Source organism: Podarcis liolepis (genome assembly GCF_965112155.1).
Source record: "Podarcis liolepis genome assembly, chromosome: 1".
Classification (NCBI taxonomy): Eukaryota; Metazoa; Chordata; class Lepidosauria; order Squamata; family Lacertidae; genus Podarcis; species Podarcis liolepis.
Window position 1 is genome coordinate 81,002,397 of NC_139554.1, and position 18,077 is coordinate 81,020,473.

The 18,077-nt window shown below is 46.2% G+C and overlaps 1 protein-coding gene across 1 annotated transcript; it reads left to right on the forward strand.

Moving 5' to 3' along the window:
- The first annotated feature begins 425 nt into the window (after positions 1-425).
- Positions 426-18,077, forward strand: SLC15A3 (solute carrier family 15 member 3). The gene is made up of 8 exons (XM_083498153.1): positions 426-1,419; positions 4,585-4,883; positions 6,425-6,587; positions 9,844-9,954; positions 11,942-12,110; positions 15,987-16,145; positions 16,327-16,485; positions 16,802-18,077. The coding sequence occupies exons 1-8, from the start codon at positions 856-858 to the stop codon at positions 16,933-16,935; spliced, it is 1,758 nt and encodes a 585-aa protein (XP_083354279.1). The 5' UTR covers positions 426-855; the 3' UTR covers positions 16,936-18,077.

The window sequence follows — 18,077 nt, forward strand, 5'->3', positions numbered from 1 at the left end:
GCCAGGCTCCCTTTACCTTCTTGGTAACCAGCAGCAACATGTGGTGTTGGGAAGTCAAGAAAGGCACGCAGCTCCACTTGTCAGCCACTACTGTGTGTGTGTAGAAACTAGCCTGCTGTACAAAGGCACACATTTGCATTAATTGCTCTGCTCACTTTGTCTGTCTCTGGCCCTTCCCATCACTGGCCAGCGGCTCCCGGAGGTTTGCTCAAAAACGAATTCTGCCTGTAGACTGAAAAAGGTCCTGCATTCCTGGGACAGAAGGAGAGACAAATATGGAGATCTGGAGGGAGCTGCTTATTGTTGATTCCCCCTGGGAATTCCCTGGGTTTGGGAAAGCCTTGAGCAAAATGCCCTCATGTGTGTGTTGGCCGGGGCGGGGAGGGAGGTACTGTTGTAGTTGCCCATTCTCCTTCGTCTCATCTAGTTGTGAGAGCCTCATAGAAAAAGGCTAAACTTTTGGTGGCTGAGGGAGCCAAAGAGCAGTTTTGCTTTGTTTTTAAAGTCAGATAAATAGATTAAAGAGCTGTTGTTGTTTCAAAAACCGCTGTGAGAAGGGATGAAAGATTGTAAAGTGGGAGGGAAGAAAATATGATTGTGACTCATGGGAAAAGGGAACCAGCTCTGCCTCGCAGAAAATGAAAGTTTCCTTTCAGAGAAAAGAGCTGTCATATGACATCTGTATTTGAGCAGAGAAATGAGGAAGTGCAAGGAGCACTGAGAGGCTCTGGAGTAGAAAGAGGATCCCTGGGAAGAAAGACTCGGAGGAAAAGACACGGGCAAGAAAGGGAGAGGCCGAGAGAATAGGCAGGTAGCCAGGCTGATAAAGAACTCAGATCCCAAGGCAGGGCTTGCATGGCCTCGCGGGGGGCCCGAGAGGAGCGGAAGCCCCTCATAAGGCAGGAGGAGGCCCCTGACAGGCCTGCCACATCTCCCTTTGAGGGCAGAAAGACTGCCTGTGCTGCTGTGCTGCTGGTGGAGATTCTGGAGCGAACCGCTTTTTTTGGCATCGTCTCCAACCTCGTCCTGTACCTCAACAGCAGCAACTTCAACTGGGGCGGCACCCAGTCTTCGCGTGCAGCGTTGCTCTTCTTGGGGGCCTCCTACCTGTTTTCGCCCATCGGGGGCTGGCTTGCAGATGCTTACCTGGGCCGCTACTGGACCATCGCATTCAGCTTCCTGCTCTACTTGCTGTCGGCCTGCCTCCTGCCAGCTGTGGCCTCGCAAGATAGTCGGCTCTGGTTGTGCGGAGAGATGCCAACTTACCCAGTACAACCCGCCTGCAAAAATGGTAGTACGGACTGCAACCAGCAATTGCCAAGTCAATATTGTGCCCCTGTTATGTACAGTGGTCTACTGCTCCTGGCCCTGAGCATCAGCTCTGTCAAAGCCAACCTCACACCATTTGGCGCTGACCAGGTAAGAAGAGATCTGAGCTCACATCTACCCTTCCTATTTAAACATGAAGGATACCGGTGCACTTTGCTCCTTTTTTCATGGGCTCCTTCTGTCTTCAATATACGTTGATTGAGTAAACACAATACCTCTGAAATACATTCGAAATGGTTTGGTTTTTTTTCCTTTTAAAGAATTCTGGGCACTGTGATTTATTAAAGTTTGCTGGGAATTGTAAATCTGTGAGGGGGAAACCAGAGGGCCCAGAATTCTTTGAGGGGAATAATGTGTTTTGGATGTGCTTTAAAGGCAAACTGTATATGCAGCCTTTGGCTCATTGTCTCCTGACTCTTGTTAAAAGCAGAATGCATTATTTTAGTTTATTTTTGCATACTTCCTTATATCCTGCTTTTCAGTACAGATTTTCAGCAATAGCAATATAAGAAAATGCAACATAAACCTAAATGAATTAAATCAAAAATAGAAAAGGCCTCTAGAAATTGAAAAGTTTTTACCCGCGGCTGAAAAGATAACACGCTCAGTGTTAAGCGAACCTCTCTAGGGAGGGACTTCTAAAGTAGGGGCCCTGACTAAAGCATCTTTTTCAGTATGCTGGCTTTTCTTCTTTTTCAGTAGTTTTTCAATTAAATGTAGCTTTTATCTTCCTACGTGTTATTTTTCTGAAAAAGACAATAAGAGTTTTCGTTTTTAAAAGTAGAATTATTGTTATTATCATCATCATCATTAATAATACTAACAACAATCCACCCTTCACCCTAAGATCCCAGGGTGGGTTAAAACAATTAAAACACAATGTTAAAAACAACTTGAAACAACTTGCAATCACAGAAATAAAGCAGGTCTTCAAAATAAACATCTCAGCTGTGAAAAGGCAGGGTAAAAAGTCCATCTTCAGGATTCAGCAAAAGCTGTGTAATGAAGAGGCCTCCTCCATGATAAGGGAATTCCTTCTCCCAGGTCTCCAACCCCCTCCCCCTCCCCAAAAAAAAACCTCTGAGGGAAAGAGGTGTTCTTTCAGGTATTTGGGGGCCCAGATCGTTTAGGGGTTTAGCATGAGAAGGGTTTCTGATGTCTGTACCAATAGGGTCAGTACTTCTGCCATGCTCAGTTTCCACCCAGAACACCATTAAAACCAAACAAGCGTGTGTAAAAGCATCTGCAGCCAGGGGTCTTTCAAATTTGTAGGAGATTAGGCAACTTCCTGACTGAGCTCCTTACAAAGAACAAGGAAGAGCAGTTTCTCCTCCCCCCGAGAGCAAATTGAATTTCCCTTATCCTGGTCCTAGAATGGAGCTACTTGTCTGCTTGTGGCAGAACTAGAGCTAAACCGGATTATTCTCCCCCAAGTTCTCCATGCTATTTGTGGGTTGCAAAATTGGGTGGGGGTGGGGGCAATTTTACCAAATATTCTTGGTGGGTTTATTTATTTGTTTTATGACCTGCTTCCCAGAGTTGGATATTGATGGGTGAAGGAAGCAGGGGGCTAAGAGAGGATTGGAAGGAGGAAGGGCCCAAGCCCATTGCTTCCTCCAACTATATTAAGCAACACTATTTCATTGTTTAATAAAATAGTAGCTCGGTGGCAGAGCATCTGCTCTGCATGCAGATGGTCACAAGTTCAATCCTTGGCATCTGGTAGGACTGGGAGAGGCCTTTAATGCTAGAGTTGCACTGCCAACTGGTGTAGAGACAATACTGAGCTAGATGGACAAGTGGCCTGACTTGGTATCGGCCAGCTTGCTGTGTTCTTATTAAAGCTAGATCCACAGTTGTGCCAACATTTAATGGATAACAAAATTCAGGAGGCCATTTTGGTAAATGCCCTCCAGAATGCAGCTGAAATTCCCCAACAGAACACAAAAAGAGCTTGTTGGATCAGGCCATTGACTCATTTTAGTCTAGCATTCTGTTCTCACAGCAGCCAACCAACAAGCAAGACTGGAACACAACAGCACTTTCCCGTCCTGCGGTCTCCAGTAATTGTATTCAAAAACATGACTGCCTTGAACTGGGGAGTCAGAGCATCACCATCACAAACCCTCCAAGTGTCTCTATTTTCCAGGGACGTCCCTGATTTAGAGAAGCTGTCCTGGATTCTGATTTGATCCCGGATTGTCCCACTTTTCCTTAGGATGTGCCTATTTTCATTGGAGAAATGTTGGAGGGTATGGAGTTATCTGACCCCTGAGCTGTCGGGAAGGTTTATTTTAATGTTAACATTTTATTATGTTTTTATATGTGTTGGGAGCTGCCCAGAGAGGCTGGGGCAACCCAGTAAGATGTGTGGGGTATAAGTAATAAAATTATCATGGAATGGGACATCCCTATTTTTACTGAAGAAATGTTGGAGTGTATGGCATCATGGCTGGTAGCCTTTGATAGCTGTTTCCTCCACAAAAACAAAACGGCCAAGCTTCAAAAGGAGTTTGAGAAATAGAAACCATGTAAGAAATTTATTTTCTGAATAAATCTGGCTTGGTAGACAGACCAGTAGAATGGCTTTGCCCCCCCCCAAAAAAATAATAATACAGGAGAGGTTCAGTGTAGCTCCTGCAGTACTGATTGTCCCACCTTGTCCAGAACATTCCAGGTTAACCTTTCATCACCTCTTGTTTTTAGATTGTGTCTTCACAGTTACTTGGTAGCTCCAAAGCCAGCGCCCTCAAAATGTGGTATAGGGACATGCTAAAGAGACGATATAGTGCTCTCCTGCTCAAACTCCCACCCACCATCCAGTTTTTGTGCATCTTCATTAAAGCTGTCCTACCCCACCCACTTCCCCATAATTGTTCACAAGCCAAGAAGCCATTGCCTCCCTTGCAGTGGATAAGTCTTCTCCTCACCAGGGTTTGGTGTGCAAGGATACAGCTGCCTCTGTCAAACTCGACCTCAGGACCCCCTTGGTTTGTACCTCATTCAAATATCTTTTGTGGTATCCCACAAAAGAGTTTTCCATGTGTGCACATCGGACAACAACAGTTATCAACCCTGATAAATGTTTACTAGTCCTAGTCCACTTATACTTGGACAGAAAGGACCCATTGTCTTTCAGGTTTTAAATATATTCCTTGTAGGTCACATGGAAACAATTCTTACAGGGATAATTCACACAAGCAACTTGTCTATCAGAACATGGTCTCACTCCCTTGTGCTTTTAAAAATTTGAAGGTAACGGACCGTGGCCGGGATGCCACCCGACGTTTCTTCAACTGGTTCTACTGGAGCATTAATATTGGGGCTGTGATCTCTCTGTTGGTGATTGCCTTCATCCAGCAGAATGTGGACTTCCTTATTGGCTATGCTATCCCTGCTGGCTGCCTGGCCCTGGCCATCATCGTCTTCCTCCTGGCTGCCCCCACCTTTGTCACAAAGCCTGCGGCTGGCAGTCAAGTCTACCCCATGTTCCAGTTGGCCTTCCAGAAAAGCTGCTGTGGCCAAGCAATCCAGAAGATGACCACCAAAACCAGGTAAAGCAGAGGATATCTCTTTTGGCTGGCCAAGGCCATCTACCGTATGGGACTTTCCTCTGAACAGTGCTGGATATGTGCTTAGGACTGGCATGAGCACCACTCAGAAAGCATGCGTGTAGCAGTTGGTTTAAAAAACAAAACAAAACAAGACAAGACAAAACAAAACAAGACAAAACAAAACTTTTTTAGATCAGTCAGAAAGGATTAAGCATTACCTTCCAGCAAGGAGTTACCCTTTACCTAGACAGCATTAACACAGTGCAGGTGTACAGATGCAGCAAATGAGATGGTAGAATCTTGAGGGAATTGTGGACTTTACCACTTTAGGATGCAAGTAGGGGGTGATATTAAAAAAACAGGGTCCACCAGATAAAATGGTTCTTGTTTGGCTGTTCTCTATGATGTTAGCTTTCTGCTTTCAGAGAGTTTCTTAAACACACACACACACACACACAATATTTTTTTTAAATGGCATCCCCTGCTACAGTCTGAAGTAATACAGCCTATTTGACCTCTTCATTCTGCTGCATTTTCAGACAAGGCCACATAAACTTATCCTAAGGGAATAGCTTCTTAATTAATTTAATATTCTATTTTTTCCATAATCTAGTGGGAAAAAGCACAGTGAAAACGTGACTAGCGAAGCTGAGCCCTGGAATCATTGGGAGCTCTCATATTATTTGGTTGGTCCACTTGTGTTGTGTGGAAAGGGACCGTATAAAAAGACCCCTCAAGAAGGGTGGAAAGTATCTTCCAATTGCAGTAGGTGAAGCAATGCATGCTTCTCACTCACCAAGTGCACTGGAAGTGCAAAGGGTGGGGCATCTTTGGTTCTCCAGATGGTGTTGGAGTTCCCATTATTCCTTACTACAGACCATTTCCGAAGGGTCTGATGGGAGCTTGTAGTTCAACAACACCTGGAGGGCTACAGGGTTCCCCATTCATGGACTAGCCCAATATTGTTTGCACTGACTGACAGCAGGTTTGCCAAGGTTTCGGATGGGTTTTTCTTTGCCCTGCCTAAAAATGTCAGGAATTGAACCTGGAACCTTCTTCATCCAAAGCATATGCTTCACCACCCACAGAACTCTCCTTACAACAAAGATGGAAAACCTGTGGTCCTCCAGATGTTGTTGAACTACAGTCCTTGACCATAGGCCGTGCTGGCTGTGGCTGATGGGAGTTGTGGCTCTCTACGTTATCTGGTGCCAAGTTTCCTATCCCTTACAGCAGGGCAGGAGAAGAAACAATTCTCACTCTACTTCCAAACCATAGGAATGCACTCTCAGGGCCAAGGCTCAAAGGGACTGTGTGGACTTTGTGGGAAATAGATGGGTACTTTATCCACCTTTGAACAGGTTGTTGAGTTCTGGGGAATGTCACTTCAGGCTCTGTAATAACAGTCTTGATTCCTATAAATGAAGTGAAACTGCTATTTGGGGATAAGAAGCCCACATGAACTCATTTGAAGCCTGGAGTGTGACCCTGGTCACGTTATAAAAGCCCTGATACACTTTTGCTGTTCCTTTTATCTACAGAACACATAGTAACCAGTCAGAAGCCGAGGCTAATGGCTCACTTTCAGGTCCAAGGCCCCAGCCTGTGGGGATGTCACATGAGAATATTGCCAACTTCCAAGTGATCATGAAGATCCTACCTGTGTTGCTCACTCTCATCCCGTACTGGATGGTCTATTTCCAGGTAGGGCTTGGCACCGTTTCCCAATTCTGGTCTGAAGCCCTGATCTGTTTAGTGCAGGTGTGGGGAAGCTGTGGCCCTCTGGCTGTTGCTTAACTACAGCTTGCAGCATCCCTGACCGTTGGCCATGCTGGCTTGGGCTGATGGGAGTTGGAGTCCCAAAACATTTGGAGGGTTACAGCTTCCCCATACCTGGTTTAGTGGCTGAAGTTAGAAAAAGCGGAGGGTTAAAGGATGTCCTTTCATTGCCAAAATGTTCTTAAACCATGTGTGACTTCATACTTTCATAATAATAGCACATGATAGTAATAGTGTGGTACAGGAACTCTCTCTATTTGGTCACTTTGCACTAAACATGAATCTTGGTCTTTGGCCTACATAAGCTGTGCCCCATCCTTAGCAGGGAAGCAAATTCAACTAGGATTGCAACCTGCTATGCATTCATGTGGGCTCAAGCCCAAACTTAGTTTCAAGCAAACTTGCATAGGGTGATCAGACTGCAAGGTTCCTCCTAGCAGGGCTAGATTTGGACCTTTAGAGGCCCTAAGCACTTAAAGGATTTGGGTTCCCTCTTCTATATCTAATTCAAAATATAAACAATAAAAAACCATAAAATAAAATTTATTTTTTGAAATGAAATGAAACCTACGGTAAGATGGGAAATAACGTTTAGTTTTATATGTTTGTATAAATAATGTTTGTGTTTGTTCAGCTGCACCATATGGTCCATGGTAAATCTGGCAATGGGAAATTTCTGTGGTGCCCCCCTTCCCTTGGTGCCCTAAGGAGGGGCTATAGAAAAAACAGGGCGTCTGCCCGTTTCATTTCCCCCTTGGTTCCTGTTGGCTTTTACAGCACAGCTGTAAAGTTGACAAGCAGTTACTATAAAGTGAAATGAAATGCACATTAAAAGCAAAGCTATGGAAGCAGAGGTGTTTCTATTCCCGTACGTTTCCCCCCAACAAGGTCATAAATCCTTGTTTGTAGGTAAGTGGGTTGCCAGGAAAATGTGAAACCATTTATCCCAAAGAGATATTTGTGAGGGAGAAGGAGCAAGCGTGGAGACAACAATAAAACAGATTATTCTAAATGTTTAAAATTGCTTAGGAGGATGTCTGTTTTGATAAAAGCTCATGGTGTTTCCATACAACATGGTTTCGCTTATCCACTCTGAGGTGCTATGGCACCAAGTCAGCTGTTGAGAGAGGTCTTCCTTCTCCAAGGCACCAGGCATCTCAGCAAGGATGGAGAACTTCCAGGTGTTGCTGGACTCCATTTGCTATCACCCCTGACTGTTGACTATGCTGGGTGGGCTTGATGGGAGTTGGAATCCAACAACAGAGGGCTACAGGTTACCTAACCCTAGGATTCTTTTTAATGAATCCATTTAATAATATGCCTTTTAACTGATTAACCAATTCATGATTAAAATCAGAGTTGCGCCAAAATGGGACGAGGATACACACTGCACAGAATACACGGCCTCTTATGTAATCAAACACACCTGGACACACTTTCACTGATTGCTGGGGATAGGTCTGCAAAACAGTGGGGAAATGGTACCTCATTCTGAGTAAAAGTAGGTGCCCTTGCTGTGGTTGGCTTTGTGATGTCATCATGTAGCTAAATCTGATTGGCCAACTACAAGGCAACCCATCCCTGAGGTGCTCAGATAATGAATTTCACTGTTCTTGCAGCATCTGCCCTGCAGATGGCTGGGAAACCAATGTGTACTGAAGACCCATGGATGGGTATGGGCACATCAAAGAAAGCCCTGTGCATCTGCTTATTTATAAGGACTTTTGAAGTTTGTTAGTTTGTGTAGGCATGTGCTACATTTAAATCCCTGACTTTGCTCTATGACGGAACTCACGGTGGCATACAAGGGTTCTTCCCAGATGTTCTCCCCAGACGTTCTTCCCATCCAAGCACTGACCAGACCCAGGCCTGTAAACATAGCACCAAAATCTTGGTGCCTTGGTTCTCTGGGTGACTCCTGGGGGCCAGGGCATTTCGGGGCTCCTCAGTGGTTTTTTTGAGGGGGGTGGGACCCTCAGTGTTCAGAGGGCCATGCACATGACATCAGGACATCACATTGGGGCCCCTCAAATATCTGGAGAAGCTGGCCCCTCTGCCTGCAAAGCTTCAACTAAGTGGCTGCATAATGGGACTCAGACCAGAACTTGGGCCCTATGTTCCTGTTTTCCATACTTTATTAGTGTTTCAGGTCTGCAACATATCCTTTGCTTGCAATGGATGAATAAGAGTTTATTGCAGATTCAACTAAGTTGTTTTGGGGTTGGTTTGTTTTTTGCAACTGTGACCCCATATATTACACAGGCTGATCCCACTCCTGTGTTTTTGTTTCCCTTACTGAAACCCTCTTCTGGTCTCAGGAGACACTTCTTTATGGTTCTGGCTGCTTTATAGGACAGAAGTTAGGGGGTTTTGTACCATGCACAGGATTTGGGTGATAATTTCCACTTTTGTAGCAGAGGCAGCCGAATATGCAAATACAATCAGATCTGCATATCTAGCCACCAGGGAGAGAACACATTAAATGTTTCTTATTGGCATTTAATATGATCAGGGATTTAAACAGCTCTGGCTGGCTTTATTAGATGCATTATTTGTGAGTTTCAGGGAGACTTGTTATCACTGACAATGATTTATGAGTTCCTGAATTTTACAACAGATTCATCTGTTTGTAAAGTTGGTGCAAAATTGTTTCCTTATTTCTTCACATCAAGGAATAACACAAGAATAGTTGTCTGTATGTGGTGGGCATTGCCAATGACGTCCAGACTTTTGATCACCACAGATCTTATACCAGTGGTTCCCAAACTTTTTTGGTTCCATAAACTCACTCCCAATGCTGCTTACTCTACCTTAGGAGAAGCTTTATTAGTACTTTGCATGCCCCACTAAGGAAGAAAATAGCACAATAAAATTGAAAGCAGTAACAGTTATTTGCAAATTTATTAAAAATCCAGTTGAAACTATTTAAGTTTAGTTAATTCAACGAAATTGATTAGTTTGATCCAGATATATCAGCTGCTCAAAATCTGATTGTCATTTACACTTCCACTGCTTCCCTGCTGCCCCCTTGCCTCTTAACACCCCCCCAAGTAATCCCCCCCTTTGGGAACCACTGGCTTAGTCCTTGACAGTCAGCTGGGTTGGGGTCAATCAAAGACTTGTGCTCTTTCTAGCTGAGCATATATATCTTTAATGGCATTCCTCTTGTATCGTGTTTTAGATGCAATCAACCTACTACCTGCAGGGTCTGCACCTCTACATCCCCAACATCTTTCAGAAGAGTCAGCAGAACAACAGTTCTTTCTCAGTGGCCGCAGATGGTCACTACACGGTAGGCCATGAGAAACAATGCTGTGTGGTTTCGTTAGACCTTGAGAAGATGGTGTAAGACCGTCCAGCCCAGACGACGGAGCTTGTGCCAAGCTCTGTGCTTTAAGAAGGGGACGAGCTGTGGTGACTTGGGTCACGTTGTGACAAATGTGGCACCCATCACAACAAATGTCTCTTTTAAGTGGAGGAGATATGGGTGCTCAACAGCTCCAGTAAATAGGCTGATCCTGTGGTGAATGTGTTAAGGAACAAGAGGGCTTCTTCAGGGAAGGGACATAAAGCAACAGTCTGGTTCTGCCTAGAGCAACATTCCTCCTCTTCTGCAACAGCCCAGGCACAACCCCTATTTTTATAGGCAGAATAGCTGCTGACAAGCTGCATGTGACTCTAGCAATAACAGGCCTCAGACACCACAAACAGAAGAGAAATTGTTCCACTTCCCCTCAGGCCCCAAACTGTGTTGAGCTAAGGGGAAAGTTGAGATAGGAGTAAGGATGGGAGGCATATGCAGGAGAGAATGAGGGATTTTGGGAACAGAACTCAGGCATTCATGTTGGCTTTGGACTTCTTTCTTAAGGGAATGCCCTTCTATTTCATGAATAGGAAGAAGTCTCTTTTATTTGAAGGACTTAAACGGCATTGATTTCTCCCCCCTCCCATCCTTTGTGATATTGCTTGCCCATCTCCTCAGCTTGGTACCTGTGGTGCTTTTATTACTGTTTCTCAACTTCATTCTGGGGAAAGCATCCTTAGAATATGCAGCCACGATCCATATAGTGGTCTCTGGAAATCTGTTGAAAAAATGGATGTGTTGGTTCATTTCCTTCTTGCAGGGAGCCAACCATATGCAGAGATTGCCATGAACAGGACTCTGCTTTTTGCACACTCTGTAAAACACTCTGTTGTGGGGAATATGATAAAAGCATGATCATGTAATTGGATTGCTTGTATACAATCAACCCATGATAATCAGGGGTGAGAAAGCACACAGTGATATTGGGCAGCCACTACATGTTTAAAAGGGATGCGGGTGGTGCTGTGGTCTAAACCACAGAGCCTAGGGCTTGCCGATCAGAAGGTCGGCGGTTCGAATCCCCGCAACGGGGTGAGCTCCCGTTGCTCGGTCCCTGCTCCTGCCCACCTAGCAGTTTGAAAGCATGTCAAAGTGCAAGTAGATAAATAGGTACCGCTTTGGCAGGAAGGTAAACGGCACTTCTGTGTTCTGCTCTGGTTCGCCAGCAGCAGCTTAGTCATGCTGGCCACATGACCCGGAAGCTGTCTGCGGACAAACGCCGGCTCTCTTGGCCTATAGAGCGAGATGAGCATACAACCTCAGAGTTGTCCATGACTGGACCTAACGGTCAGGGGTACCTTTACCTTTACCTTACATGTTTTGAAGGTTGTACCAATTGGCCACGGCAGTCAGGGACAGTTGACACAACCAGACTAGTGCATTCAAAAATGTTAGTTGAGCAGAAGCAGTCCTGTGGTTCCTTCATCAGTTTGCAACTCAACCCACTTACCACAGCAGGGCAGCCATTCCTGGCACAGTAAATAAGGGTGGGATTGTGAGGGGTGAGCATTTGGGAGAAGCAATGACACCAGGTGTTGAAAGTGGTTGCTGAACTCTGCATGGACCCACTCACTGTGACAGCATGGTGGTGTGTAAAGTCCCTTTGCATCTCCATAGAATCCAAGCCTATTGCAGGACATCCCATCAAACAGGTGTTCCCACATCCACTAGCTCCATAGAAGTGTCAATGGTATCTGTAAGCAGAGCTTTTTTTCAGCTGGAACTCACTGGCACTTAGTTCCAGCACCTCTCAAGTGGACACCATAGCCATTATAAGAGAATAAGAGAGGCATTCATGGTGAGTTCCTGCACCTCCTCTCCTAGAAAAAACAACACTGTCTGTAAATATATCTGAACTGTGGTCTCTTTCTCTCTCTCTCTCTCTCTCTCTCTCTCTCTCTCTCTCTCTCTCCAGTTCCCAGATGCCTGGCTCCTTCTAGCTAATGTGGTGGTTCTGCTGGTCCTGGTACCACTAAAGGACCGGGTCATAGACCCATTCCTGGCAAAGAGGAAGCTATTGCCTTCAGCACTGAAGAGGATGGCTCTAGGCATGTTCTTTGGGCTTGCCTCAGTTGTTGTTGCAGGTGAGTCATATATTCATCTGTATCAATCCCAACCGCTTCCAGACAGGCCCCCTGTCAGGGGCACAGGCGAGGGGGCGCGTGTGCACAATTGGCTAAAAATATGTCCATAAATATGTCTATAAATAAAAATATTAATTATTGCCTCATAAGAAAAGATTTTAAATAAAGGATCTTTATATGATATGTGGGGTCCTGTTTTCCCCTATTTTTTTCTGCCCCACATACCTTTTTCTTTAAATTTCTGTGGCTAGGGGGTGCAATCTGGACAGTTCTGCCAGGGGCGCAAGATCACCTAGCTATGGCTCTGCAGGCAGGTAGCTCCAGGGGTGGAGGAAGGAGGGTGCTGTAGTGCTGGACCGTCCCGGGCGTCACCGCTGAGGGGAGTGACAAAATGCCAGGCGCCACTCACCACAGGGCCTGCAGCGCGCCTGAGCCACACATCTCTCCTGGGAGAGACGTGGTGGCTTCGGTGCACGCAGGCTCCCACACTGCCCAAACGGTCTGCCCACTGCCTCCCCCTCAGCTGTGGGGCAGCTGAGTGGGAGGAGGTGGGCAGATTCCTCAGAGGCCCCACAGAGCGTCCTGCCCCAGCTGGCCCCACCCAGCGGGCGGCTGGTCCCACCCCTGTGTGCAGGGAACACGCACCGCCCCAGGCGCCCAGTTGGCTTGCTCCACTGCTGAGTAGCTCCAAGTGGCAGCCAATCATTGCTCTTCCATTGTATCTACCACTGCAATTGCAATGGACTTTACGTATCTCACTGTGTTTAGTCCTCATCAATGGACATGAGTATTGTGAATGGAACCATTTGAAACTCAGCACACATTCACTATAACCCCATGTTACTTTATAAATTGTTATTTTAATTATATCACTAAAACACCTATCCAAGTTTTATTAAGAACATTGAAAGAGATAACAGGGGTAGTACACCATACTGCTGTAATACTTCAGTAATGTTCTGACCCTACATTATAGTGTTATAATGCAAGATCTTTCTTTCCTGGTTTTTTTTTTTTAATGTTATCCCTGGAAACACATTTTAGTGATAATTAAAACAAAAACAAAAACAGAGTAATAAAATGGTGCTCACCACAAATATTATAAATAATAAACGCATGCTGAGCAGTGATAGGTTCAATCTCTCAGTATGTTACTGTCCCACATCAAACCCCCACCCTTTAAGAAAGATGGAAGAGTAGCACTAAACACATCTGCACATGTAGAGATTGTGCTGCTTTCCCATTCTTCGGGGGCGGGGGGCGGTGTGGAGCTGGGCATTCTGTGTTCTGAGGGAAGATGGAAGAATAACAGGAAAAATAGAGGAAGACAATAATGGGATGGCGATGCTTCCCGCAGAAAGTGATTGACTAATGCACGGCAATTCTAAAGTAAATGCCTCATAAGGGAAGCACTCCCCAGTTCCTATTTTTAGAGTAAAACCAGTTGAGCCCAAAGCATAAAAGATAATAGGTTTATCAGCCACCTTGCTCCAATAGAATCAGAAACAAGGCTTCAGGAATAAGGAATGCTATTTTATCAGTTCCAGGAATCAATTTGTATTTCATGAAATAGCATGCATTACATTTGTCCTGTGATTATACTACTTCACAATGCAGATGGGGGATTGTAGGTTTCTGAATTCCTCTACTATGTAAACAACAACAACAACAACAACAACAACAAACAATAAAAACTCAGTTACCAGCACTTAAAAAATAGCACCCTGGGGAGAAAGCTAGGCTGTAACCCTGAATTGTGACATGTTATCCTTCCTTGTGAAGGGAACCTTTGTTACAAAGTGCATTCAGTCATGCCTTACACACACAAATACATATTACTCACTTACTACTAGAAGGACTATACAATCTGTTTTTTTCTGAAGACCTCCTCTGAGTGTTGCAGTCCAGATGTCCAGGTTGCGATGCAAATGTCAGGATGCTTTTAGCCAGTGCTGATTGCCCACTAGGCCTGGCAATCATTAGCACAGGCTGTGCAGTCCGTATAGCTGCTTCCCTACAGTGTGCGCAGGGGCAGTGGCGTAGCGTGGGGGGTGCAGGGAGGGCCGGCCGCACTGGGCGCAACATCTGGGGGGGGCGCTCGCACTCGCAGCTCTCTGCCCCTACCTGGCTCACTCACTCTCTCTCACTGCAGTGCTGGCTGTGCGAATCTGATCCGAGCCGCTGGGTCGCCGCCCACTGTGGAGGGGGTGGGTACCAGGCGTGCGGTGCGGAGAGAGAGCGAGGGACTATCTGGGGGAGGGACAGTGCAGCGGCTGCCCAGCGCAGCGCTGAGCGTGGGAGAGAACCAGACCAGACCAGACCAGGCAGCAGCAAGAAGCTGGCAGCGGCGGCAGGTTAGGGGGCGCAAATTACTTGCCTTGCCCCGGGTTAGGGGACGCAAATTACTTGCCTTGCCCCGGGTGCTGACAACCCACGCTACGCAGGGGTGCCCTAGGTCAAAGACGCCAACGTTTCCCTAGCACATTTTCTGCCTAATGAGCATTACTGTGGCCAGTTGGCCTCTTCAGGGCATGCTCACAATATATAGATATAGATTCTTTCCAAACCCTGGCAAGACTTTGTAGAGCAGCAGGGCCATCATCCATGGCTGGAAGATGGAGAAGGGCAGGACAATTGCTGCATCAGCCCAGCACAAGGGGAGGGGGAATTAAATTGCTCTCCCCCTTGTTAGAAAGGCCCAACCCAGAGGCCAGCTGGAAATTCCTGCAGAAGCATCTAATGACCCAGTTCTGGACATTTGCAGCATCTGGGAAACTCCTCTAGAACTTCACGCTGTTGCTGACATTTAATGTCTTGACTGGGAGCGAGACTGTACTGTTTCCCTGGTTGTCTTATGTAAACCCAGTTTAGTCATGAGATGCCTGGCATGGTCTGAGGAGTCAGGAGCCAGGTTTGCCCTCACAATGAAAGGTCAATTAGGAACGCCTCTGTATAACTGAAACACCATGTATGTTCCATTCTTCCCTCATGTTAATGAGTTTGTGAGTGCCCGGCACCTCTAATCCCTGGATCCAGGGTTCAGGAAACTTGATTAAAATATAAGCCAGGCTAGCTTCTTCATGAGGTAATCACCATCAAGAGAGAACAAAGGAAAGGCGATGAGCCATTAAGAAAGCAGTGGAGAGGGGGCTCTGTGCCAGATTGCAAATGGGTGGGGCTCTTAGATAGTGAGAAGGACAAAGCCTGTTTCTTAGAGAGCAGAGCTTTTTGTGGAGTGACCTAGAATAGGGAAAAGTTGCAGACTGGAAAGGCAGAGCGAGAGAGTGTCATGGCTGATTTCTGCTTGAATCCAAGGCTGTGGCTATGGGAGAAACAAGACCCCTCTGAGGTGTTAATGTTGTGAACCTTTCCATCGTAGGCTCAGGTTGCATATATGTGTAAATAACCATATTTCATAAAGACACCACAGTCTCCACTGTGCCTCATTTACAAAAGGAAACAGGCACCAGGTAAGCATCTGGAACCCCTGGAATCTCACACTGCTCAGAGATTGGGGTGGCATGCAACTTTATGTTCCATTCTTTCCTGACCCCCTTTTGTGCTGCACTACCTGTCTCTCAGTCATTATGACCCTTAAATAACCATTTACACCTCTTGCAATTGTGGCATGATAAGGACTGATTGAAACAGCAATCTGAGGAGGAGGGGAGATTCATTTGAAGCATTCATTGGCAAACGGGAAAGCGCACAGAAGTGTACCACATGGCTCTATTTTAAGCTGTTAGCTGGTGGAATACTCTCATTAAAGGAACAGCAAATGGTCCTGTACACACAGAGGCATGGCCTATGATTAAATATATCCCATCTGTGAAATGCATCCTTGCTATGGGTCTAAAGGTTGCTTCTGCTCAATAGGTGTTCTGGAGTCTGAGCGTCTGAAATACGTGAACAACAATGGGACCATCTCACAGAGAATTGGGAAGGATGTTTACAATGCAGCCCCGCTCTACATCTGGTGGCAAATCCCTCAATACCTGCTCATTGGAATCAGCGAAATCTTTGCCAGCATTCCTGGTAAGCAGCACAGAAGAGTTTTCTATGGCACTAGCAAGCCTGAAACTGCACACAAGGGGGAAAGCTGCTGGGAGGGGGTCAATGGAAGCCTAAATACAGTAATGGTTTATGGAGCCTTGAGCAATGGTTTTAAAATAGCTGGTACTTGCTCTTCTGGTTAACTAACACTCCTTCCTCCCAGGGCTTGAGTTTGCCTACTCAGAAGCTCCCAAATCCATGCAAGGAGCCATCATGGGTCTCTTCTTCTTCATTTCCGGTGTGGGATCACTTTTAGGATCTGGCCTCCTGACATTGCTCTCTTTGCCAGCCGATGGCTGGATGCACTGCCCAGAGGATTTCGGTAAGTGATACAACATCTGCTGCCCTTTAGCTACAAGTAGCGGGTAAAATCAGACTGTAGGGCCTCTTGACATGCCCCTCCTAGGGTCTGGGCTTTGGCCTATGTCTGAGTTATAACGGCAGGGCAGTGTAGGCAAGAAAGGAACCTGGTGTGTCTGAGAGGTTGCAAAGAAGGTATGTTGTCAGGAGGCTGCTGTAGACAGAGAATACGAGGAAAGAATTGCCTGGAGTGGTGAATGCTGCAGTCCCTGGCAATGGGACTCCCTGTTGCTGGCCTGCTTTGTGTACACTAATGGCGCTCCCTTTTTCTCCCCTAGGGAACATTAACAAATGTCGGATGGATTATTATTTCTTCCTGCTGGCCGGGATTCAGACAGTAACCTGTGTCCTCTTTGTCTGGATCTCCATCCGCTATGAGCGCCTCCGCTCTGCTGGCCGCGAGGGCAACTAACATCCCCTGCCTTCTTCCACTGCAAAGAGGCGCCAGTATCCCCTGGATCTCAGCGTGCTGCAGAATCCCCACCACTGTAGCCTATATGGTTAACTGCTGGGACGTTGCAGAGGCCAATGGTATATAAAAGGATTAGAGAAATTAATTGGGGATAGAGCCGTCAGTGGCAGCCAGCCAAAGACGACAACTGCACGTTCAAAGTGTCATTAACGTCTTAGTTCTTGAAGCTGAGCCCGGGGAGCCCAAATTAATTATCCCGGGATATAAGCCACTGTGACTAAGTCACACGGACCCGTTCTCTGACCTGGCAAAGCTGCTCTTGCTCCTGTGAGTACTTAGCATTCCTTTTGCAGCTCAGCTGTCCTTTTCGGTGGCAGGATTAAACCCAAAAATAAGAGAGGAGTTCTCCCTGTATCTCTCCTCCCTCTACCCCCTCCCCCCCCCCATGCCCAAGCCAATGACAAGGCCATTCTATCTTTAAGCCACTGTGCAGCCTTCTTGAAAGTCACCTCCTTGGGGAAATTATTCCCTCTGGCCAAGGGTGAGCGTAGCAAATGGAGATGTAGCTGGTGATGGGTTAAGACTTCAGGTATATACAGCAAAGCTTTTCATGCAACGAGATCTGGTGTGGAGGGATCTACAGTCCTCTTCTGAGAATGGACATGGCCTTTAAGGTGTGCACCATCAGTTACTGAGAGCCAGTTTTGTCACAGAGAAAACAACACCTGTTGCCCTGCTTCTGTGGGGCATGCCTTCTGTTGCATGAAAAAAGGAAAGTGGTGGCCTGGGATGTGAAGAGCACAACAGTGTTCATGGGATGGGCCCAGAGAAGATGGAAAGGAATGGCACTTGTGGAATGGGGACTTCCTGGCTGCTCCCTCCCACCTCACGGCATCCCTTAGACACAAACATCCAGCAATGGCAGGGACTGCAATGGGACACGGAAATCAGAGGAATCTGACAGGGATGTCTTGGGGAAGCTTTAAGTACTTTAAGACCTCTGTGGATCCAAGCACTTGTATTTTTAACTTATGCAATGTGAACCTATGTCACTTCATTTTACATGTGGGGAATACAGGGATAGATTTATATTGTGGAATGGAAACATTGGTCACTTTCAATTTAAAAAAACAATCACCCAA

What these genes read in the sequence shown, in the direction of transcription:
- SLC15A3 (XM_083498153.1), top strand. Translation starts at nt 856, where the DNA reads ATGGCCTCGCGGGGGGCCCGAGAGGAGCGGAAGCCCCTCATAAGGCAG. An exon ending in AAGATGACCACCAAAACCAG is followed by an intron (nt 4,884 to 6,424) that starts GTAAAGCAGAGG and finishes TTTTATCTACAG; the next exon opens with AACACATAGTAACCAGTCAG. An exon ending in TGCCTCAGTTGTTGTTGCAG is followed by an intron (nt 12,111 to 15,986) that starts GTGAGTCATATA and finishes TCTGCTCAATAG; the next exon opens with GTGTTCTGGAGTCTGAGCGT.